The sequence below is a fragment of the Panthera leo genome, chromosome A2 (assembly GCF_018350215.1).
Source record: "Panthera leo isolate Ple1 chromosome A2, P.leo_Ple1_pat1.1, whole genome shotgun sequence".
NCBI lineage: Eukaryota > Metazoa > Chordata > Mammalia > Carnivora > Felidae > Panthera > Panthera leo.
Genome location: NC_056680.1, coordinates 156,211,671 through 156,236,719, shown reverse-complemented (window position 1 = coordinate 156,236,719; position 25,049 = coordinate 156,211,671). Strand labels below are relative to the sequence as shown.

At 37.0% G+C, this 25,049-nt stretch overlaps 2 protein-coding genes and 1 long non-coding RNA gene across 3 annotated transcripts; 1 reads left to right on the top strand and 2 right to left on the bottom strand.

The window, feature by feature from the left end:
- Positions 1 to 368: 368 nt before the first annotated feature.
- LOC122213579 (olfactory receptor-like protein OLF3) lies at positions 369 to 1,304 on the bottom strand. Its single transcript, XM_042927654.1, has one exon. The coding sequence runs from the start codon at positions 1,302 to 1,304 to the stop codon at positions 369 to 371; it is 936 nt and encodes a 311-aa protein (XP_042783588.1).
- A 1,472-nt stretch (positions 1,305 to 2,776) lies between these two features.
- LOC122213578 lies at positions 2,777 to 15,922 on the top strand. The gene is made up of 3 exons (XR_006199592.1): positions 2,777 to 2,919; positions 3,920 to 4,081; positions 15,849 to 15,922. It is a non-coding gene; the product is annotated as an uncharacterized LOC122213578 (long non-coding RNA).
- A 4,113-nt stretch (positions 15,923 to 20,035) lies between these two features.
- On the bottom strand, positions 20,036 to 20,989 carry LOC122213576 (olfactory receptor-like protein OLF3). The gene has a single exon (XM_042927653.1). The coding sequence runs from the start codon at positions 20,987 to 20,989 to the stop codon at positions 20,036 to 20,038; it is 954 nt and encodes a 317-aa protein (XP_042783587.1).
- Positions 20,990 to 25,049: the final 4,060 nt, after the last annotated feature.

Genomic DNA, 25,049 nt, shown 5'->3' with positions numbered 1-25,049 from the left:
GACGGGTGGGTCAAGATGTAAAGCGTGGCTGCCCTCATTCTGAGACTTTTCATTGTCCACACTGCACTTCCTAGGGGCATATGCGGGAGAAATAAGAAAGGGGAGGGGAGAATGCGAACTCTGGAAAGACTGCTAACCCAGAAGACCCCAACTTAATAACTGGATGCTTTTTTTTTTTACTGTATGCATAATAAGGTGGTAATACATAGTCAAAATGTGGACTAATGTGAAAAGTCAGTCTTCAAAACTGTGCTCACCTTGATCTACCTTATCAGCAAATCTGGAGAAAAGGGCATGTCCATCATTTCCTCTTTGTTTGAAATGTCATTCTTTGGGCTTTTGGAAGGAAGGAGAAATTCTTTGAATCTTCACTTTTTTTCACTTAATTTTCCCAACAGTCTTCTTAGGGCGCTCATTACCTCCTTGTTCCTCAAGCTGTAGATTAAGGGATTTAGCATCGGGGTCACCACAGCGTAGAAGAGAGCGACCATCTTCTCTTGCTCTGCTGAGGAGCCAGCAGAGGGTCTCAAGTATGTGAAGATGGCTGTTCCAAAGCACATGGAAACCACAGTGAGGTGGGAAGCACAGGTCTCAAATGCTTTGCAGCGTCCTTGGGCGGAGCGGATATGCAGAATAGCAGCAACTATAGGAGCATAGGAGAAGAGAACCAGAAAACAGGGAAGCATGATCACCAAAAATCCTGAGATGGCCACCATGACCTTGTTGAAGGAGATGTCCACACAGGTCAGCCTCAGCACAGCCAACATCTCACAGGCAAAGTGATTAATGACATTATGGCACAAAGGTAGCTGGAAGATGATCACTGTCTGCATCAGTGAATTCATGAAGCCAGCCCCCAAGCAGCCAGTAGCCAGCGCCAGGCAAAGCCCCCCATGCATGATGGCTGTGTAGTACAGCGGGTGGCACACCGCCACATAGCGGTCATAGGCCATGGCTCCCAGCAGGAAAAACTCGGAGCTGCCCATGGCCAGGGAGATAAACAGCTGGAGCACACAGCTGTGGAACGGGATGGACTTCCGGGCTGACAGGAAGTGAACAAGCATCTGTGGGACGGTGCTGTTGGTATAACAGATGTCCACAAATGACAGGACACTGAGGAAAAAGTACATAGGTGTGTGTAGCCTGCTGTCCAGTCTGATAAGGAGGATGATGAGGAAGTTCCCCAGCACAGTCACGAGATACATGACCAGGAAAAGGACAAAGAGGGAGACCTGAGTGTTCCAGCATCTGGACAGCCCCAGCAGAATGAACTCACTCATCCAGGTCTGGTTTTCCCTGCCCATGAGCCTCTGAGGACCAAATCCAAGTTATAAACCAATAAATACCAGATAATTAAGGTGGCAGAGGGGCTGATGAGGTCATTCAGACCGAAAGCCATCTAACATTGCATTGTGTGCTTTCCCAGATTATATGTCTCCTTCAGGGTTTGGGACCACAATAGAACCCATTGATATGGCTCAATTCAAGGAAGGAGAAAATGCTTCTCCTTCCTTAAATAGGAAAGTTTTTATTAAAATGCTTAGACATTTGAGTTAAAAAGATTAATGAAAACATCCTTTTCTTTCTTAGGGCCAGTTCCTAAACAAGGAGTTTGTTTACTTCTTTGTAGGATACCAGTATCCCCTCCTTACTACCTCAAAATCCATACTGAATGGAGCCTAACAGGCATTAACTGTAGTTTTTAATTTACCATTTTACTTCCAGAGTATCTATGCAAATGAAAAACTCAATTTTCACCATTTTAAAATCAGAAGTTTTAGGTTGCAAGTTAGAAGGTAGCAAATATAAAACAGATTTTTCAGCAGCAAAAAAAAAAAAAAAAAAGAAAACATTGCATTTCACAGTCAGTGAAATAAAGAGTGAAGGCCTTGGGTGATCAGCCTCTGTTTTGGAAAATCTTCATCTGTCTTATCTTTGTGAGAGGGTAAGAGGAAAGAATCTGCAATGTTCTTTTCCTCCTCCTTTGGAAGAGTAGCATAGCACGGGTATGACTGGGAAGAAACAAATCAAAGTCAAAGATGCATTAAGTAGCTTCCCTAAGAAATGACAGGCACTCAAATACTTGCCACATATATTAGCCTATTAACTAAGACATAATGAAAAACTGGCTGCACATTCTGCTGACTCTGTATGTATCCTGGGTAGTGATCCTGGGTTTGGAGTCTGTTCTCTGATGGAACATAGTTAACCAGAATTAATTCAATGAAAAGACTGTTGATTATCTTTTCTTTTATCCTCATCTGAGATATTTGACTATTTTTCCTCCTTAGGAAACTGTCTTATCGCACCCTTGTGCTAATGCTCCCCCTACCATAACTTACATGACCAGAAGGTGATACTCTAGTCTGCTCAATAACATCTCCAAACTCTGTAATCCTGCTGACGTATCAGTATTTCAGAAAGTTCAAGGGCTCTAGTATTCAGAAATTCTCTTTAGAACTCATGAATCTTGTTTGCACCTTACTCAAATCACAAGTCATTTCCAAAAACCTCATGAACTACTCTCAATTTCCCACATCCTCTGTCCCCCTAATTACTCTGCCCTTTGGGTAGAGAAAGTCAAACTCATGCACAGCTGTCCCAAGGAGACATTATCTGCTTGCTGTCTGTGATCAGATAATGCCATTTGTGATGAAAATCACACTTTTTGTGAAGGGTACTCGTGACAGTAAATGCAGCTAACCACAGATAAATAGGGTGCCTGAGATGCTGGGATTAGCCAGCAGAGAAGGGTCTGTGGTCATTTGCATATGAATGCAAATCTTTACCTGTGAATAAACCAAGCCTAATAAACCATACTCACACTAAGAGATAATTTATGCAAGTTACAACGAGGGGAAAGGATATAAGTACAAAGTGTTCTTTAATTCTTTAGAATTTACTCCAGAGCTTCAAGAGGTAAGCAAGTCACTTTGTAATGTTTCTATCAAAGAAGGAGGAAACATATTTCTTTAGCCCTAATGAAAAAGGAAAAATTGGGATACAAAGGTATCAAGGCCAAAGTACTTGGGTACCAAGGAGAGACACAAGCGACCTTAAAGGGGAAAACTCTGTATCTGGGACCATCAATGGAACTTGACCCTCTACAGATAGTATTTCATGAGCTAGTCCTGGGAAGGTGAATGGAGGAACTTGACCAGCAGAGGGCTACAAGAAACAACAACAACAACAACAACAAAAACAAAAAACCGTGCTGGAGGTATCCGAGGATTAATGTATTCTCAGGTACCAAATAAGGAGAATTTGCTTAAAAATCTGATTAAAAAAATCTCTTAGAGGTTTGAGTCTTTCACTTCTCAAAAACTGATAACTACTTAAGGGCTTGACTTTTAAATGTAGTAATGCCTGATTTTTAAAGGTCAGGGCCTTCCTTAAAGGCCCAGGAAGGTGTGGATTACAAATAGAAACACCCATGCTTAGCATGGTTTCTGCTGGCGCAATAGAAAGTTTGAAGCCAGCTATCTAGATGAAATCACATTATGACCGTCATCATTTCAGAACGCTGGTTAGCACAAACCTGTCTGCTGGTGCAGATTTCCAGGAGTGGGCAGGTGCCAAGGGGTGCAGTATGGTGCAGGGGATATGACCTGTGGTGGCTCAGCCCAGTGATCCCTTTGGATGCAGCCAAAACCCTATGCTAGATGCTGCATTTCCCAGAGGTATCTGAAAGAACTTTCTCCTCAGTTTGACTACCCAGAATATATATTCTTTATATTATCTATACATATAGATATAGATACATATAGATCTATATCTATAGATAACATAACACTATGTGTTAACTATATTGGAATTAAAATGTTAAACTTAATAATAATAAATTTTTTAATAAAATTAAAAATATATGTTTTCTCTAAACCGATTGCCAAAATGAGACATTTTTGTCTCTGGTAACCAGATTCAATCCAATTGCCACATGAGGCAAGGAAGATGTTGTGTGTGAAGGAAACCCTGGGTTCCCTGACTGCTGGCCCTAAGAACCCAGTAGAACACCTCTGAGCATGACTACCTTACCTCCAGGATGGAAGGTCATCATTGCCCCCAGGAAGAGCAGAGATGGGTAAGATGTGGGATTTGGAAGAAGTCACTTTCTCTTTCCTTGGAGAGACAACCTCTATGGGCCAATTATGCTGTGGTGATTAGGCTTCTATTACTTCTCTGAATGGTGACTTCCTCACCTGAGACTCTCACTTATTTTTCAAAAGAATTTACAAATAAGAATTTAGTTTGTCCTGACCCAGGAACACGAGAAGAGAATCCAAAGCCTCAGTTTCCTCTGGAGACACTTTCCTGTCTTTGCTGCAGTTTCCCTCTGAGAGAGTTACAACTTGCCCATGACTTTCTGGTCCATGCACCCAGGATTGAGACCATTTGACCCAAAGTGCCCAATTATTTAGGGATCACTGAGGAGCCCTTCAAGCAACATCTCCTATAACATGATTCTGAAGTTGTACATGAGCTATGGACAGATATTCTCTTCCCAACTGATACAACTATTTGGTGAGACTTCTCCCCTTTTTGTCTCACTATTGGAAGGCTTTTAATTGGACACTATCAAATTATTTGACTATTCTTGTATCTAGATGTCTGCTCTCATATTCTGCAAATATAACACAAATCTACAAGCCAGTTTAAGCATCTCAAAATATATATCCATTCTATTGATAGACATTTAGGTTGTTTCTAGTTTGTGGCTATTGAAAATAATATGGCTAGGAACATCCTCCCCTCCTTCTCTCTCTGTCTCTCTCTCTCTCTTACACACACACACACACACACACACACACATGATAGTTTTGTCATATATATCCATTTCTGCTACCTAGAAGTGCAATAGCTGCATCATGGATTATGTGCAGGTCTGTCTTCAGCTAATATTGTCAAAACAGTTGTGCCAATTATATTCCCACCAATTATGTATGTGTGAAGATTTCTTTTGGTCTAAACTTTATCCTTGGAATGTCAGTCTTCTTCATTTTCACCATTCTGGTGGGCACAGAGTAGTATCTCATTGTGATTATATTTTACATTTCTCTGATAACTAATGAGTCTGTGCATATTTTTAAATATTTATTGGCCATTGAAGATTCCATTTTCTGAGGTGTGTGTTCAGTTTCTTGCCTGTTTTTCTATCGGATTATCTCTCTTTTTCTTATTGATTTTAGTTCTTTGGATATTTTTTATATGAGTCTGTTGTTTATATAGATCACAAACGTTTTCTCCCACATGTGTTTTTTTTATTCTCAAATGGTGCCCCTGATGAAGAGATGCTCTTAATTTTAGTGTAGTTTCTATTTATTAATTGTTTTTCATATAGTTACTGCTTTTTTGTTCTTGAGTGAGAAATCTTTGTCGACCCAAATCATGAAGGTATTCTTCAATGTAGTCTTTGGGAACTTTAATGTTTTACTTTTCACATTTAAATCAACGGTATATCTGGAATTTATGCCTATGTATTATTTGAGATGGAGACCAAATTTATTGTGTTTCAATGTGGATATCCAATTTTATTGAAAGACCATTCTTTCCTCATATAAATAATGTGTAGGTTGGTTTCTAGACTCTTTTTTCCGACCCATTGGTCTATTTATCTATTGTTAGAGAAATATTACATTGCCTTCATTACTGATATGACAAAGTCAGTTTTATACAAGAAGGAAAGTTTGGTTTCATTAAGCTCATTAATAATTAAGCTCATTAGTAATGTTATTTATGTTATTAATCTGATTAATAATTAAGAGAAGAAAAAATTATATTATCATATTAATATCTATCATATTAATAGATATAGAAAATTATTTTAAACATAAACTCATGATTTAAAAAAGTATGGAACTTACTTATCTCATAAATGCACATAGGGTAAATATCCTACTTATTGTGATTATTTTGAAAGAATTCCCTGTAAATTCAGAAACAAATAATGCTACTTATACTCATCTCTATTTAACATTATACTGGTGGTCCTAGTCAATGCAAGAAGACAGGCTAAAAAATATAACAATATGAGGACTGGAAAGAAGTAACAGCTCTGTTGTTTTATTTGCAGATTATATAATTTTCTATGTAGAGAATTCAAAAGAATCTATAGATAAATTATTACAATCAACACAATAATTAGGTATGTTTTTTAAATTAAATAAATCAATATGAAAAGTCATTGTGAATTTAGTTTCCAGCTATAATGGAATAAAAGGGATAGTATTTATTCCCCTACCTTAAACAACTAGAAAACTGAACAAAATATATCAGGCAATGGTTTTCATACACTGGACAACAGGCAGCACAGGACAGGGATGACCAAGAAAAGGGAAGCAAATGATGTGAGCCACAAATGCCCCCTCTCACTGCCTGGAAAGAATATCCAGGCCACAGGATGAGGAGAGGAAACCCAAACAGAATCTGTGATCTTCTAAATTGAAAAGATAGTTCATAGTTTGGGACAGAGTACCAAAGAGGAGGGAGCTGCAAAGAGACAGAATTTGTGTTACCCGAAGATGGGTATCTTTATATCTTTTGCTGATTTGCTAATCTTTGTGTGAATGTGAGGAATCTGTCAAGACCAAGGCAAGAACCACCAGAAAGAAGTAAACGGAATGATCTCTAGAGGTAACACAAGGCTCAGAACATTTCATGTTCTCACCAGCCAAATGGAAAGATGTCTAACACCCAAGACATCAAATAGGGCCTTCAGAAAAATATAATCTCAGTAGTGGTACAAGTTGATCCCACACTTCAGGCTTCTGGATCTAACCTAACAACCCTTAAAAGAAATCCTCAAAAGACCAAACAAATGCCAACAACTTAACTGCCTCTCAGGACAAAGTACAGAAATATTTAAAAGAAAGAAAAATGACCCAACACCCCAAAATATAAAAGTCACAATGTTTATAATTCATAAAAAATAATTCCAGGCATGCAAAGAGGCAGGAGAGTGTCTAGGCTACAGCACAAAGGAAGGAAACCCAAATACACCATAATGAGGAGAAAAATAAGTCAATGGAAATACATACAGAAATGACACAAATGATATACTTAGGATACAAGCACATTGCAGTAGTCATTACAAGCATACTACACATGAAATATTTCTGTCTTCACAAGAAGACAGAGGAAAACCTAAGCAATGAGGAAAGAAACCAAGGATATAAAAACACTCAATTCAAACTATAAAGTGATGAAACTGACAATATCTAAAATGAAAAATAGACTAGATGCAATCAATAGCAGATTAGACTCTGCAGAGAAAGAGGTTAGAGGACTTGCAGACATAGCAAAACAACCCATCCACAATAAAAGAGGAAAAAAAAAAGACTGAAAAAATTGAATAATGTTTCAATAAGCTATGAGAAATAACAAACATGAAATCAGGGTCACAAAAGGAAAAGGGAAAAGATGGGGTATAGGGAAAAACATAACCAATATTTTTAAAATATTAACCCCAAATTTCTAAACATGATGATGAGAATGAACCTCCATATTTGAGTGGGTCAACAAACCCCAAGTAAAAAAAAAAAAAAAGAAAAGAAAAGAAAAAAACCCCAAAGTACTACACTATCAAAATTCTACATTATCAAGATTCCAAAAAGCAACAACAAAAATGAAATTATTAAAGCAGTTGTAGAAAAAAAATATGTAATATTACTTGCATGCACCCCTATGTTTATAACAGCATTATCTACAATATTCAAATTATACAAACAGCTTAAGTGTCCATCAACTGATGAGTGGACAAAGAAGACATCTACACACACACACACACACACACATACACACACACACACAGAGGAATATTATTCAGTGATAAAAAAGAATGAAATGTTTGCCATTTGCAATGATGCAGATGAACTAGAGAGTATTATGCTAAGTGAAGTTACAGAAAGACCAAATACCATATAATTTTGCTCATGTGTGGAATTTAAGAAACAAAACAAATGAGCAAAAGGAAAAAAAGAGAGAGTGTTAAACTAAGAGGAGTGTTAAACTCCTTTTTTAATTTATTTAAATTCAAGTTAGTTAACATATAGTGTAGTATTGGTTTCAGCAAGAAACAACCTCTTAACTCTAGAGAACAACCTGAGGGTTACCAAAAGGGAGGTGGGTGGGGGATGGGTTAAATAGATGATGGGGATTTAGGAATGCATTTATCATGATGACCACCAGCAGATGTAGGGAAGTGTTGAATCACTATATTGTACCCCTGTATTACACTGTATATTACACTGTATATTACACTGTATATACACTGTATATTACACTGCATATTAATTAACTGGAATTTAAATAAAAACATAAAAAAATAGTATATTATTTCCAAGTTGAGTTTATCACAGAAATGCAAGTTAGTACAACATTTAACTGATCAGTACTCCTTAAAAGTGTCAAGACAGTTGACGGACATTTAGGCTCTTTCCATAATTGGGCTATTGTTGAGAGTGCTGCTATAAACATTGGGGTACAAGTGCCCCTATGCATCAGCACTCCTGTATCCCTTGGGTAAATTCCTAGCAGTGCTATTGCTGGGTCATAGGGTAGATCTATTTTTAATTTTTTGAGGAACCTCCACACTGTTGATGGGGGGTAGGAGGGAGGGGAGGGTGGGTGAGGGGTATTGAGGAGGGCACCTGTTGGGATGAGCACTGGGTGTTGTATGGAAACCAATTTGACAACAAATTTCATATTAAAAAAAGAAAAAAAATGTGTCAAGACAGAAAGACAAGGAAAGACTGGAACTTTTGCAGAATGATAAACACTAAAGATAAATTACAAGCAAATACAATGTGAAATCCTGCATAGCATCTGAAATTTTTCAAAAAACAATTATTGGGAAAACTGATGAAATTATTTTAAGCATTATACTTTAGCTAAAAATGAAATTAGTTAATATTTAGTTGCACCAATGTTGACTTTGTGGTTATGCTATTTACTTTTTTATTACTTTTTTAATTTTGTTATATACTATGTTTTGGCAAGATGTTAACATTAGGGGAAACTTTCTGTTCTGTGTTTGCAAATTTTCTCTAAGTCCAAAAACTAGTTCAAAATCAAACTCAATATTCATTAACAATAAAAGCTTATTATTATTCATTATTATCATTTATTAATAATAAAAACTAATCTAGAAATAGAGGTGCCTTCCCTCAATCTGAAAAAAAAAACAAAGTTCTAATAATTTACATCATTCTTAATGATGAAAGATTAAATGCTTCCACTCTGAGATCAGAAACAATCAAGGATGTTTACCCTCAGCACTGCCATTCAACATTGTACTGTAGATTCTAGTCATGCAATAAGGAAAGCAAAAGAAATAAAAGGAGAATCTATATGGCAAGTATGCAAATGAAAGATGATCAACATCACTAGCCATTAGGAAATTGCAAGTAAAATCGTAACGAGATGCCACTACACATCTGTTAGAATGCCTAAAATCGACAGAACTGCTGGGGCACCTGGGTGGTTCAGTCAGTTGGATGCCCGACTTTTTATTTCAGCTCAGGTCATGATCCCAGGGTCATGGGATCGAGCCCTGTGACAAACCCTGTGTCAGGCCCCGCACTGGCCTCAGTGCTGAACGTTGACCCTGCTTAAGATTCTCTCTCTGTTCCTCTGTCCCTCTCCCCTGCTCATGCTCTCTCTCTCTAATACAAATTTTTAAATAATAATTAAAAAATTAAGTGGAACCTGATATCAGTGCATCAAGAAAATGCAATTAAAAAATAAAAATGAAAAAATAAAAGAACTGCCAATACCAAATTCTGATAATGATGTGGAACAAACGGAACTCTTGCGTGCTTCTGGTGGAAATGCAAAATTGTATAGCCACGTAAGAGTTTGGTAGTTTTTTATAATGTTAAGTATACACTTACCTTATATTCCAGCAACCCCACCTGTAAGAATTTACCCAAGAAAAATTAAAAGTATGTGTCCACAAAAAGACTTATACCCTAACACATATATTACTTTCGTTCATAATTGCTCAAATCTGGAGATAACCCAAATATCTATCAACTGGTGAATGAATAAGCGGACTGTGGTACATCCACACAATGGAGCACTACTTGGCAATGAAAAGAAATAAACTGCAGCTATATACAGCAGTATGCAAGAATTTTGATGGTATTATTGCAAGTAAAAGAAGACAGGCACAAAAGGCTACCTTCGTTATGATTATATTTATTTAACATACTGGAAAAGCCAAAATTATAGGAACAGAAATGTGATCAGCAATTGCCTGGGGCTGGAGTGGAGAGGGCATTGACCACACACAGCAACAAGGAAACGTTTGGGACTATTCTATATCTTGTTTATGACCCATATAACCTTGTTATGACCTATAAACATTTGTCAAAAATTAGATAACTATACACTTTAAAAGAATGAATTTTGCTATGTGTAAAATATCTATCAATAAACATAATTTTGAGAAAGGAGAATAATACAGAATAAAATAATAGTAGAATAAAAAAGGATATAAGTACAAATTTGGTAGACATTCAGAGGAAAAAAAGCAAAAATATGAATACATTTACATCAATAAATTTGAAAACTTAAAGGACAAATTTCTGTTAAAATATAACTTACCGAAAGCTGATGGAATATAAAATATCCTGAAAAAAATCCCAAAGCCTTAGAGAAATAAAATCTACATTTAAAGTATTTCCTCAAAGATAGCTATCTGGGTGTGATCTATCAAACTTCCATGAAACAGAATCATTTCAATCCTACTTCACTCTGGAACTCAATTGTATAACACAGAGAGAGGGGAGAGTAAAAAAATGTAATCAAACCCAAGTTTTGCTCGGCAATGGATATGCCCTGCATGGGACTTCTTATTCTGAAGGGATGAGATTTACTAGTTGGAACATGTTGTCTTACCAAGCTGTAAGTCCAATTATTAACCTTCTACTGACTAGAAAGTTGGGTCACATGATATCTACATTTATTTCATGTGTACAACACATAAGTTTATGATAATCAAATTATCATCTTTGAGTGAATCGGCTCTTCTTCCTAATTTCTATATATGTGCCATTCAATCATGCCCTTTTCTTTAAAAAAAATAAGGAAAATCAAGAAGTGCAAGGGACTTGTTCAGTCACATCCTCTCCTTCCTCTTAAGTGTCTCCTTATGGATCTCTAAGTGCTCACAAATTATCACAAAGTTGACTTTCACTTGACCTCTAGTAATAGTACTTAACACTTAGTGTTTAGTAAGTACACATAGAGAGTTCTTATACAGTACTTATAAAATACCTAAATAATAATTAGATACCACTTAGTATTTGTGATAGCCCTGAGCAAAATTGCATCTCTGTAAAACTGCTTGTGATGAAATTTTATTTCAAAGAGTTTTTCTTATCTATAAGACCTTTCTTATCCTTAAGAGATCTTTCTTATCTTTTAATAAGCCTCAGCAATTCTACAGAAACTAAAATACCACTCAAATTAAGTTCTTTGTAGCCTTTCCAAATTCTCTTCTGATACTGGTTTTCTCATATTTTGAGTGGGAATAACAATGCCAGTTCTCCCTACCTTAGTGGGTAAAGCATAAAGGAATGGGGTTGTAACAGTCATGGCACTAATCTTTGTTGAATATAAGAATGTTATGAGCTGAACTGGTCCCCTCCAAATTCATATGTCGAAATCTTAACTCTCAGAACCTCAGACTGTGACTATATTGGAGGCAGGGTCTTTAAAGAGGTGATTAAGGTAAGGTGGGCCCTAATCCAATGTGACTGGGGTTCTTCTAAGAAAAAATTAAGAAACACACATTCAGGGAGGGAAGACTATATGAAGACACAGGGAAAAGACACCCACCTACAGAAAAGACAGAAGCCTCCAAGGAAAGTAACCTTGTCAAGACCTTGATCTCAGACTTCTAGAATCTGGAATTGCAAGAAAATATATTTCTGCTGTTGAAGCCACCCAGTTGGTGGTACTCTGTAACTGCCGTTCTTACAGTGAATTAATGAAACTACAGAATGAGATAATAGTTAACAAACACTTCAAAAATGAAAACTCCCCTAATACAAAGTAATATTGCCCAAATTTACAATAACACAACTAATGCTGATACCCATACCTACAGGCACTGATTTTTCTTTTAAAAGTTGTTTTCTGTACAAGAGGTTAGAGAGATGGAACACCTTGCCCCAAATCACCCAGGGATTTAGGGATTTAGATCTAGCCTCCTCCAGAATCACCATGCTTTTTTGAATCGTAGGTTTTGTAGAACACCTATTTTTTTAATAATATTTTTATTTTGTGTAAATCGTTGTTAATAACAAAAGAAACATTATATTTAATTTTTTAATTTTTATTTGTTTTTTTGAGGGAAAGAGAGAGCATGCATGAGCAAGCGGGGGGTGGGATGGGCAGCAGAGGGAGAGAGAAAGAATCTTAAGCAGGCTCCACACAGAACACAGAGCCCAATATGGGGTTTGATCTCACAACCGTGAGATCAGGACCTGAGCTGAAATCAAGAGTGGGATGCTTAACAGACTGAGCCACCCAGGCATCCCAAGCATTATATTTAATATGCCTAACTTTATTAAAAATCTCCCAAATAACAACACAATATCCCCACCCACTGTTACATAAAACTCTCTTGTATCACAGTAAAATCAAGTCAAAGTTTTTGTGTTTTTAAAATGTCTTTGTTGTACAGTTATAGCTTCTGATTTTTAAGAAAATCAAAGTCAAAATAGAATTTGTTTTGCAAAAAATAATGGTAAACTCTTTAGTGAGACTTTATCTGATATATACACCTTCTGCAGAAAATAGGAGTCAGAAACTCACAGAGTAACATAGCTTTATGGAAGTGTTTCCCATATATATATATATATATATATATATATATATATATATATATATATATGTGTGTGTGTGTGTGTATGTGTATATATATATATATATATATATATATATATATATATATATATATCTGGGAAGTGGTTGGTTTAGGAAGTTCTGGAAGGTAGAGGTTCTCTGGAAGGTGAGATGTCCTATCTTCTCACCACTAGAAATAAAACATTGTAGAAGCAGTGTGGGACAATGGGTCAGAGCACAGTTTCTAGAACCAGATTAACCTGAATCCCAATGGAGAAAAGTCAAAGGATCTTGGTAACTATTTTGAGTTCTCAGACATGTTTCCTCATGATATTTGTCACAGTAAGAAAAATGATTGCAGAATCTGAAGTAGGTTTTAAAAACCTAAGAAAAGACTTCTGTTTCTAGCCAAGACAGAGAAAGAGGGATTGGATTTATCCTTGCACCTGAACAACTACAGATGAGGGCAAAATATGCAAAACAACAATTTTCACTGGATATCAGGCAATGAAGGACAGGGATCCCTGAGATATGGTGTTTCTTTTGATCTTAGGGACTTTAACACCAATTAAAAGAAACCTGGAGTTTCTATGTTACATTACCAGGGATAAGGAAAGGCATTCCATTATTCTGAATTATAAAGGGTTCAATTAATGGAGAATACAGAACAAGCATAAATATTTGGGTGCTTAACAACAGAGCTTCAGAACACGTAAAGCAAAAACTGACAGAAATGCAAGAAGAAATAGACAAATCCACAGTTAGACATTTTAATACCTGTCTCTTAATAGTTGATAGAACAAGCATAAGTAAGGGAAGAGTAAGGAATCAGTAAGGAAACTGAAAACTTGAACAACATTATCAACCTTGACCTAATTGACATTTATAGAATATTCCAATCAACAATAACAAAGTACATTTTTTTCAAGTGTGCATGGAACACTTATCAAAATGAAGTATATGAAGAGATAAAAACAAGCTTCCATAAGTCACAATGATTCAAGTCAATGAAATATGTTAATGAATGATCAAAGTGCCTCATAACTCTGACAGAGAGCTTAGATGAGGGAGGGCCCCATGATCTAGCCTAAGCCAATTCAAGCCCATCTCTGAGACTTTTCTGCTGGAGCTGGCAGACAAGTCAGGATTTTGTCTCTCATGTCATAATGTATATCTGGGGCCTCCAAGTTTACTTTTTGTACCTCATGGAGGAAATCTATGAGCCATAGAATAGAATAAGGCCACAGAGAAAAGCAAGCCTGAAAGGAAAAAACAAAAAGATAGACATACTTCAAAACACTCTGGATTCTAGATTCAGCTATTCAGATACCAGCTCGGGACTATATTCCACAGTTATAGTATTTCATTTACTTACTTGTCAGTTTTGCTTATATCAATTTTTTTTGGACTTTATTACTTTAAACTGTAACTATCCTAACTATAATAGTAACATTATGGCTCTGTGAGATTTTCACATCTTCCAGCTAAATGTTGATCCACGCAGCTGATATCCCAAGAGGGGTGTCCTTGTTTAAATTTACAATGCCTTTGGAATCAGACAAGCCACATTTGCACCAAATCCAGGCACTAAGTGTAGATTGCTAGCTGTCTGAACTCACACAAGTTATATATATGTGAAATTCAACCTCTTCCTCTGTACTATGTGAATAATCATTTCCATATTTTGAGGAGAGGTGTCAACACAAACTTACTAGACTTAGGAGGCCTCTAAAATTTATAAGTTGTAAGTTTAGCACAGGTGCCAGCAAAGATTGCTCTGTTCTTTCAGATTTTTGTGAATTTGATTTAAATCCTATTTTATAGACTGATGGGAATTTGAATATCCCCTATAAAACTTCCTAGATATTTGGGTTCCCAAAAAGTGAATAAGCATGTGTGAACAGTGCTATCATATAGAACCCCACAAAACATAGCCATTTAGTAAATATACACACACATACACACATACACATACAGATACAGATACAGATACATATATATGTATATATATATATAGCTGGCCAGGTGTTTGGGCTGCTCAGAGGGGCTTGATGAAGTATCACAGCACTGCCATCAGGCACATGGCCAGGAACATAGTAGACTCTCCAGTGACTCAGGTCCCAAGGCAGGATGAACTCATTCAGCAACATTCTATTGTCTACACCCATGAGATTATACAGACCCAAAATAGGTGTGGGAACCAATTGGGCAGAAGGATTTACTTAGATAGAGTAGGTCAAAGTAGACAAGGTCCATGAATGGACACCAAAACAGTCAAAAACAGATGAGGCAGGCATCAAGTCCATAGTTAATTAACCTTAGGCTACTTGTCTTCTGTCTTTGTGCTTATGATTCACTTGTGAATAATTGTGCCCAAACAAGAAATAATTCTCTATAGATAGACCAGTGTTTCTTAATCTTTTATTCACTATTTTCCACCTCAGGAAACTTTTCAGGTATCTTTTTTTAACCACCCACACCCCATGAAATTTTAACCGCACAGATATATAGTGTATAATCTGTTTATGTACCATGGCCCTTTAAAGGACCATAACCATTGTAATAATTAAGATATTTACCCCTGCCAAAAGGACCAATTTTTGCCCTCTTGGGGGTATTCCCCCCATTAAGAAGGCACGAGACAAAATTTGTTCTTTGTTGCCAAAAATCAGAGGTATGTTCTTGAAACACTTTGCTGGCAACTACTTTTGTGTCAGACTCCTTACATCGCTCTGGGTGGACTAGGCAACAGTTCTAAAACATTTTTTAGAGAGTCAAGGAGGAAAGAAAGTGACGGAATATGGGAAATATGCTCTATCAGAAAAAAAAACAATGATAGTAGCTGACAGTTACCAAGTATTTTTGTGTATCAGACATTTTACTAAGTGCTTTACATATAATTTTTCATTCCATCCACTCAGACTTCTCTAGGGGGTTATTATTCTTCATGTTATGGAAAATAAAGCTGAGTCTTATTTAAGTTTTTTAATTTTTTCCAGGATTGCACTTGTTTAATATCCTGTTGCACTTTGATGAGGAAGATAGACAAGGCTTAAAGGAGTCAGGGAGTAACGTGTATATAATTGATAAAAGAAATGTTCTATCAGATGGGGGGAACTGATATTGAAGATATGACTTCACCAAGAGCAGCCTAACCCACATCACAATCCCAGGCTTTACCCTGTACTACAAAGCTATAATCATCAAGACAGTATAGTACTGGCACAAAAACAGACATATAGACCAATGGAATAGAATAGAGAACGCAGAATTGGACCCAAATGGATGGCCAACCAATCTTTGACAAAGCAGGAAAGAGTATCCAATGGAAAAAAGACAGTCTCTTTTGCAAACGGTGCTGGGAGAACTGGACAGCAACATGCAGAAGAATGAAACTGGACCGCTATCTTACACCATAAACAAAAATAAACTCAAAATGGATGAAAGACCTAAATGTGAGACAGGAAACCATCAAATTCCTAGAGGAGAAAATAGACAACAACCTCTTTGACCTCAGATGCAGCAACTTCTTACTTGACATGTCTCCAAAGGCAAGAGAAATAAAAGCAAAAATGAACTATTGGGACCTCATGAAGATAAAAAGCTTCTGCACTGCAAAGGAAACAATGAACAAAACTAAAAGGCAGGCAACAGAATTGGAGAAGATATTTGCAAATGACATATCTGATAAAGGGTTAGTATCCAAAATCTATAAAGAACTTACCAAACTCAACACCCAAAAAACAAATAGTCCAGTGAAGAAATGGGAAGAAGACATAAACACTCTTCCAAAGAAGACAACCAAATGGCTAATGTAGTTGGCTAATACTTCTTATATGCAGAAGTTGAGAAACTTCACAGAAGACCATGGGGAAAGGGAAAAGTGTGTGTGTATATGTATATATATATATATATATATATATATATATATATATATATATATATATATATATATATATATATTTACAAACAGAGAGGGAGGCAAACCATAAGAGACTTTTAAACATGGAGAACTGAGGGTGGAAGGGAGTGGGGGAATGGGGGGTAGGGGAAAATGGGTGATGGGCATTGAGAAGGACACTTGTTGGGATGAGCACTGGATGTTGTGAGTGATGAAACACAGGAGTCTACTCCCGAAGCCAAGAGCATACCATAAACACTGTAGGTTAGTTAACTTGACAATAAATTATATTTAAAAAAAAAAAAAAAGAGCAGCCTAACCCAATGATGGAGCTGAAAGGACAACCAAACCATATGGACACTGACTTGGTAGTGTGCAACTATATTTAACAGGGGCAGGTTTAGATCTGAAAATGCTGCACTTTAATGAAATGAATGTGGAGACACCTGATGGCCCCATGTATCAGGATAAGGGACAGTAGAATGAAAGCTTCAGCTTGAATATAAAAGAATGTGTTCTTACAGACCAGTCACTGTAGTTAAATTCTTCAAGGTCTAAGAAGTAATACAAATCATCCAATTTGTATTCAACAGATGCCAAAGATGGTGCTCAATACATGATTCATCTCCTCCATTTATCCATTAGTAAGGAGTCCTTAGATCTTAGGTAATTGAGCCTAAGTGACTTAGAGAAATTAGATGCTTTATGAAATGGAAACTCAAATGAGAACTACTTCATCTTCTCTAAGAAGCCTTCACCTATACCCCATTCCACATCCAGAAGAAAAAAATATCCCTTCTTTCCTTGCATTTTCAGAGCTCTTTCTGTGCATACCTTGTGTTATAATTTTACCTTTTTATACTATTTCTTCTATAATAGTGTAAAAAACTAGAGCCCAGAGGCCAAATTTGACCCACTGCCTATTTTTGTATAGCCCACAAGAAGAAGATGTGTTTTACATGTTTTAAATGGTTTAAAAGAATATTTTAATAACTTATAAAATTCAAATTTCAGTGTTCATAAACTAAGATTTATTGGTACTAGCCACACTCATTCTTTTATGTGTTGTCTATGGCTGTTTTAGTGCTGCAATGGCAGAGTTGAGTAGCTGTGATGTAGACTGCGTGGTCCCCAAAGCCTAAAATATTTACAAACTGGTCAATTACAAAAAGTTTCCCAACCCCTGTCCTACAATACTGTAAACTTCCTGAGCAATGGCCATATCTAAACACTACTTTTATACCCTCAATGCCTACAGCAGTGTCTTCAACAAAGTTGATACTCACAGGATGATCATGTGTGACTTTATTTTAGAGAAGGCTAAGAACAAAGACAAAGTTGGTCATATCAGAGGGAAAATTTGACCATTATGACCCTGTAATTTATACTGCATGAAATTCCAGAGAATGGCATCCACAGCTAATGGGGCACGTTCTCCTAGACCCCACATGGGTTTTAACCTTCACCATTCCCACACCTCTTAATCCTGCCTTTCCTCTTCTACATTCTCCACAATGGGCACCTCTTCTTGTTTCACAGAGAAAACAGGTGCCAGTGAAAACCCTTCATCTCCTGATCATTAACTCCCAAATACAAATCAACCAAATATGAATTAAAGACTCAATGGAGAGACAAAGGGACAAAAGGAGGGCACCATTTTGAGGTTCTTGAAGAAAGTCGGAAGATTCACAATTATCATATTATTTCTCCTCTATCTCCCACAAATTCCATTTAGTCATTTCTCCCCCTTTTATCTTACTGAGGTTTATTGTCAGAGGTGAGGTACACTCACAGATGATGCTAACTCACTAAATTTACAAAGGTTGAGTAGGGCCTTGTGTTTGTGTTTTTGAGCTGGGGGGATATACAAGAAGGCTCTTAATATGGAGACTTGAAAGTAACATCTGCACAGCAGACTGACCTATCCTGATAACCCCAAATCCACATCAAAGCTGCATTATTTTTCTTATTTTTTATTTTTTTGTAGGGGGGAGTGGGCAGAGGGAGGGAGAGAATCTTTTTTTTTTTAATGTTTAATTTATTTTTGAGAGAGAGACAGAGCATGAGTGGAGGAGGAGAAGAGAGAGAGGGAGACACAGAATCTAAAGCAGTCTCCAGGCTCTGAACTGTCAGCACAGAGCCCAATGCGGGGCTCGAACCCATGAACCGTGAGATCATGACCTGAGCCGAAGCTGGACACTTAACCGACTGAGCCAGCCAGGCGCCACAAAGGGAGGGAGAGAATCTTAAGCAGGCTCTGTTCCCAGTGTAGAGCCCAACTAGGGGCTCAGTCTCATGACCATGAGATCATGACCTGAGCCAAAATCAAGAGTTGGAGGTTCAACCAACTGAGACACCCAGGTATCCCTAAGCTGCATTATCTTTCACTGATTGCCTAAGGAAACTGTTTTTCTTACATGAACTATGTCTTTGATGTTTTATACATTTATCTCATTGCTTATTTGCTTATTTTATTTCTAAAGTTTCAGAGAAAAAGTTCGCTGAATTTTCAGAATTAGAGAATTTTTACCTTTGAATGAATGCTGATGTATATGCAATAAATTAGCAGTAACTAGACCTCAGATTTTTCTTACCAATAATGTCATTGTCTACAAACAACACCTGGTTATAACCTTATCAGGGTAAAACAAAAATTTTAGTTGATATTTCTCCACTCAATTATTATCTCCACTCAATTATTTCCATTACTCAAATAGTCTTTATATCCAGTAGTAGGTCTAGCACAAAAAACCTTCATCAGCTTTGATAGCAACTTTCTTCGAACAATGACTCAATTACTGAATATGGCTACATATACTTACATTTTAAGTGAGTCTTCAAATTGACAATGATTTTGTTCCCAATGGAAATATGATAATCTTTTACAAAATGTGGATGAATAAAAACCTGTGTTCCAAGGTAAGACTCATGAATAGGTCACTGATCACAATGTGACTAATCAAAACAGTAAATTGCATTGTCTTCAATTACTCTCAGTAATTGTAAGTGGTAAATGCTATTGTCTCAATTACTGCATATGAATGAAAACTGAGTAAGGGTGAGAAGTTCACTCCTCTACTCCACTGAACAGCTGCTGTGACATAAAAATATACCCACAGCCCACACCCCAACCCAACCACTCAACTTCCTACCTAGCATCACCAGGACATGTATCATCATCTCCTTCCTGGTTGCCAGGACAATGCAGGTGATGCCTGCCATATCTGAGTTAAGTGAAAGAACTCACAGGCAAAGCTCCTTTCTCTAACTAATGCTCAGGATTCATCAAGTTGCCAATTTTGATGTTAATCCAGATAACTGCCCTAGTAGTTTCTGCCAGGCCCCCTTCACCTCCTTATTCCTTACACTATAAATCATAGGGTTCAACATGGGTGTCAAAACGGCATAGAAGAGAGAGATCAACTTCTCCTGAAGAATAGAGGGGCTGGAGCGGGGCTGGATGTAAGTGAAAATGGCCATGCCATAGCACAAGACGACCACTGCGAGGTGAGACGCACAGGTGTGGAAGGCTTTCTTTCTTCCCTCTCTGGACTGGATCTTCAGGATGGTGGAGATGATCTGGATGTAGGACAAGAGGACCAGGCAGAAGGGTGTCATCAGCAGAACGATGCTAGAAACCATGATTATGATCTCATTGGAGGAGGTGTCCACACAGGCCAGTCTGACCACAGCTAAAATTTCACATGATATGTGATCAATATAATTGTTTGTACACATGGGCAGCTGAAAGGTGATGGCAGTATGAATGAGAGAGTTGAGAGAACCACTGACCCAGGATGTGATGGCCAACCTAGTACAGAGCCCTCCATGCATGATGACCGAGTATCGCAGGGGGTCGCACACAGCCACATAGCGGTCGTAGGCCATCACTGCCAGTAGAACAAACTCAATCCCACCCCAGCCTAGAGAGAAAAATAACTGGGCTGCACAGCTCACAAATGGGATTGCTTTATGTTCTGCAAGAAGATGCACTAACATCTGAGGAATGATGCTTGTGGCATAAGAGACATCAACAAGGGAGAGGTTGGTGAGAAAGAAGTACATGGGAGTGTGGAGTCGGCTGTCCAGGCAGATCAGAGCAACAATGAGGAAGTTTCCCAGCACTGTCACCAAGTACATGACTAAGAACAGAACAAAGAGAAAGACCTGCACATACAAGTCACTGGACAGGCCGAGGAGAATAAATTCTCTCACCCATGTCTGGTTATCTGTTTCCATTAAAAACATGTGAGAATCATTAATCTGCAAAAGGTCAGAGATAAGAGAACCTGTTGAATCAAAAAACCATTTTAGTGAATACATACTGTATGCAATTGGCTAGCCTTTACCAGATGTTTCAGACTATTCGCAGGCCAAGATGGAAGGTTTTATCCCAACATATCCACTCTGCATCAGAATCAGGCCAGAACCTTCATAAGGACGGGAAGTGGTCTCAGGGAGACCCTGTTAAAGCCTGGAGATAATGTAGTGCAATTCTAGGATCTCACATCTTACAAACTTACCTCAGATTCCAGAGCAAGTAGAGTTTGGTAGGTGACAATGGTAGGTAAAGTGATAAACAATGAAGAAAATTTGGTTGGAAAGTTTTTTAAAGCTACTTTACGTATGTCAACTAATCCCATCATAATGAAAAATGGTACATTTATTACAAAAGGAAATATTGGGAAAAGTCAGATCCTTGTGGAAAGATCTGGAATCAGAGAACCTAGATTCTAAAAATTGATTTTATTTATTATTTATTTACAGCTATGCGATTTGGGCTACGTGACAAGCTTTTATACATGAAACAGAGGCATATCATCCCACTCACAAGTACATTTAAGCTCAAACATAGGTAACTTATGAGGAAAGTACTTTGAGAACCATTACTAGTAGTAGAGGAAGTATTAGTAGTAACATGACCTCTGCCTTGGAGTAGATAAGGTAGCAAACATTATTTTCTCCACACATCCCCTCCACAAATTCAAACGTAAATAAAATTGGAGGCAAGCTTCCACAAAACTGAAGGTTCAGGAATGGACGGGAGGGCTTTGAAGACTTTTTGCTTTTGTTATTGCCCTTAATCCTCTTGGCCTTTGGTCTCTCTGCCTTCAGTGGGATCAGAAAGGGAAAAGTATTGTAACGGTATCTTGTTCTTTTTATTTTTCTCTTTTCAATTTACCACTACTAATCATTTAACCTTTGTAGGTGGGCTCAAAAGAAAGCAAAGAAGACTTGATACAGAGAGGAAAGAAACACAAATGTTTAAGGATTCTTCTTCATTGTCCAAGGCAGAAAAGAAAGTATGAATTCGCATAGATGTTCATTGGAATGGAGTTTCCTCCTATTTCCCCCTGAAGGAAGTACTTTTTCAGTAGAACTAATTTGTTATTATTATGTCATTTTTGAACATTAAAAAGGGATACATAAGATTTAAAAAATATTTTGAATCACTGCCTGCTCACAACTTCCCTTTTCTTGCAGCCTACAACATAAGGGAAAATAGTAACTAAATGCAGCAAGAGAGATTGAGGGCAGAAATAGCTGCCCGCCCATCCCAAAACCCACACAGATATCAGATTAGGGTCACTGAGCAGAAAGATGAAGACTATCTATGCTTTAATTCTCTTACCTCTTAAACAACAAAACAGAACAAGTAGTCCCAGGAACACCCTACTCATTCATGATTCAGACACATGCATTTTCATAAATTTCTTTAATTACCTTCTCGAAACTTGATCCATTCTTTCAACAGTTCCTTCTTTCCTGCTTATCATAATACTTCCTCAACCACCCTTCACTTTGCTTTTCTTTAATCATGATTAGTCTGAGAAAACATTTACTTGCCTCAAAACCAGTGTTGAACAATTATTACAGTTAAGAGTCCTATTTTGCTCTCCCTCCAGTATAAATTTGTTTGTGTTCTCTTCTCATTATTCATTACAACTTTGGCTACCTTACCTTTTTGCCAGGTACCTAATGCTCCTTTAATATACAATAAAATCTGAAAGGCAGTCAGCAAGGGGGCAGAATAGGACTTTGTCTCATCCCATGGATGCTCTAAATAAGCACCTACATACAGATCCATTCCAAGAGAAATCCAAAAAGGAATGGGGCAACTCCTACTCATAGGATGACAGAAAATACCCACATCAAAACAGGTAGACACATTAGTGAGACACATCAGTGGCACAATCTCCACTACTAGTACAGTTCCTTACAACTGGGAGAGAACCCACAACTCCCAGCTTGTCTCTGAGGATTAAAGTAATTGGACCACATATCCAGCACCTTAATTTTTATGGCTGTCACTTGAGGGACTGACTCCTTAGCTATGTGATCCAACAGGACTCAGCATTCAAGAGTCCCCCAGGTCCACAGAAAATAAAGATACATTTATCTTACACATATACAAAAATAAACTCAAAATGAATTAAAGACTAAACTCTAAGGCTTAGAAACTCCTAGAAGAAATTATAGGGGAAACACCCCTGATATTGGTCTAGGCAATGATTTTTTTTAATTGACACCAAAAGCTCAAGCAACAAAAGCAAAAATAAACAAGTAGGATTACATCAAATTAAAAGCTTTTTTACAGCAAAGGAAACAATCAACAAAATGAAAGGGTAAGCTAGGGATTGGGAGAAAATATTTGCAAACCATATATCTGATAAAGGGTTAATATCCTAACTATATAAAGAATGCATATAACTCAATAGCAAAAGCAACAAATGACCAGGTTTTTAAGATTAACCAAGTCCTGAGCAGACATTTTTTTCAAGAAGACATACAGATGGCCAACAGGCATATGAAAAGATATCTCAACATCACCAATAATCAGGGAAATGCAAATCAAAACCACAATGAGATACCACCTTACCTATGTTAGGATGGCTATTATCAAATAATAAATAACAAGCATTGGCAAGATGTGGAGAAAAGGGAACCCTTGTACATGTTTGTGGGAATGTGAATTGCTACAGCCAACATGGAAAGTAGTATGGTATTTCCTCAATAAATTGACAATAGAACTACCATGTGATTCGGCAATCCCACTTCTGGTATTTATCCGAAAAAAATGAACTCAATACCTTGAAGAGATATCTGCACTCCCATGTTCATTGCAGCATTATTCACAACAGCCAAGATATGAAAACAGTTAAGTATCTGTTGAATGGATAAAGAAATTGTGATATATATGCATACAATGGAATATTTTTCAGCCTTAAAAAAAAGAAGATGCTGCGATTTGCAACAACCATGAAAGAACCTGGAGGTCATTACACTGAATGAAATGAGCCAAATACAGAAAGAGAAAAACTGCATGATTTCACCTACATGTGGAATCTAAAATGTCAAATACATAGAGAGAGTAGAAAGGTAGTTACCAAGGGAAGAGGAAATGAGGAGATGTCGGTTATAGGGCACAAAGTTGTAGTTTTTTTAGGATGAATTGGTCTTGAGATCTAATGTACATCATAATGACTATAGTCATTATGGAAATTTGCTAAAAGAATTGATTTTAGGTCCTTATCACACATACACATAAAAGGTAACTACATGAGAGAATATGTTAATTACCTCAAGAATAGTAGTCATTTCACTATGTATATGTATATAAAATCTTTGTGTTGTACACCTTAAATACAATTTTTATTTTACAAAATAACAGACATACAGACAATAAACCCTAGTTTACATTCTTTGTGTTATTTTGTGCACATGCTCAACAGACCCCAAGCCACATCTCTCTATGTATGTTTTGAGTTTTATTTGTCTACTCAAAAACAAAGAATCCATGCTGCCTACTCAGGGCATCGTATTAAACAATATACCTCCGCGATTCCTCCTTGGACAAGAGCACTAATAAAACGCAATATGTGATATGATAGATACCATTGAAATAGTCCATGAAAAATTATCTTCTTAAAGCACTGCCACTAATGCCTGAAATCTATTTGTTTTATTTTGATCACTGTCCTTTTAATGAAATGGTTAAAAATGAAATATTTTTAAAATAAAATAATATGATATGGGAGTTTTATATGAAGTACCTAACCTTGTTGTAAACTGACCCTTGAAAATGAGTCATGTAAGAGTACAAAACTGTAAGTTTTGGTGTGAATGACGCTGAAGTTGTGAGAAAAGTTAGGTCTGGACTACAGAGACAATTTTTTTTTCATTTAAAATATTACCATTGTTGGACTCTAGCTAAAAGTACCTCCATGTATCTTCTCATAATACCCAGTAACTATCAGTTACTGCAGATAACAGGATAGAAATGTTCTTATCTCTATGA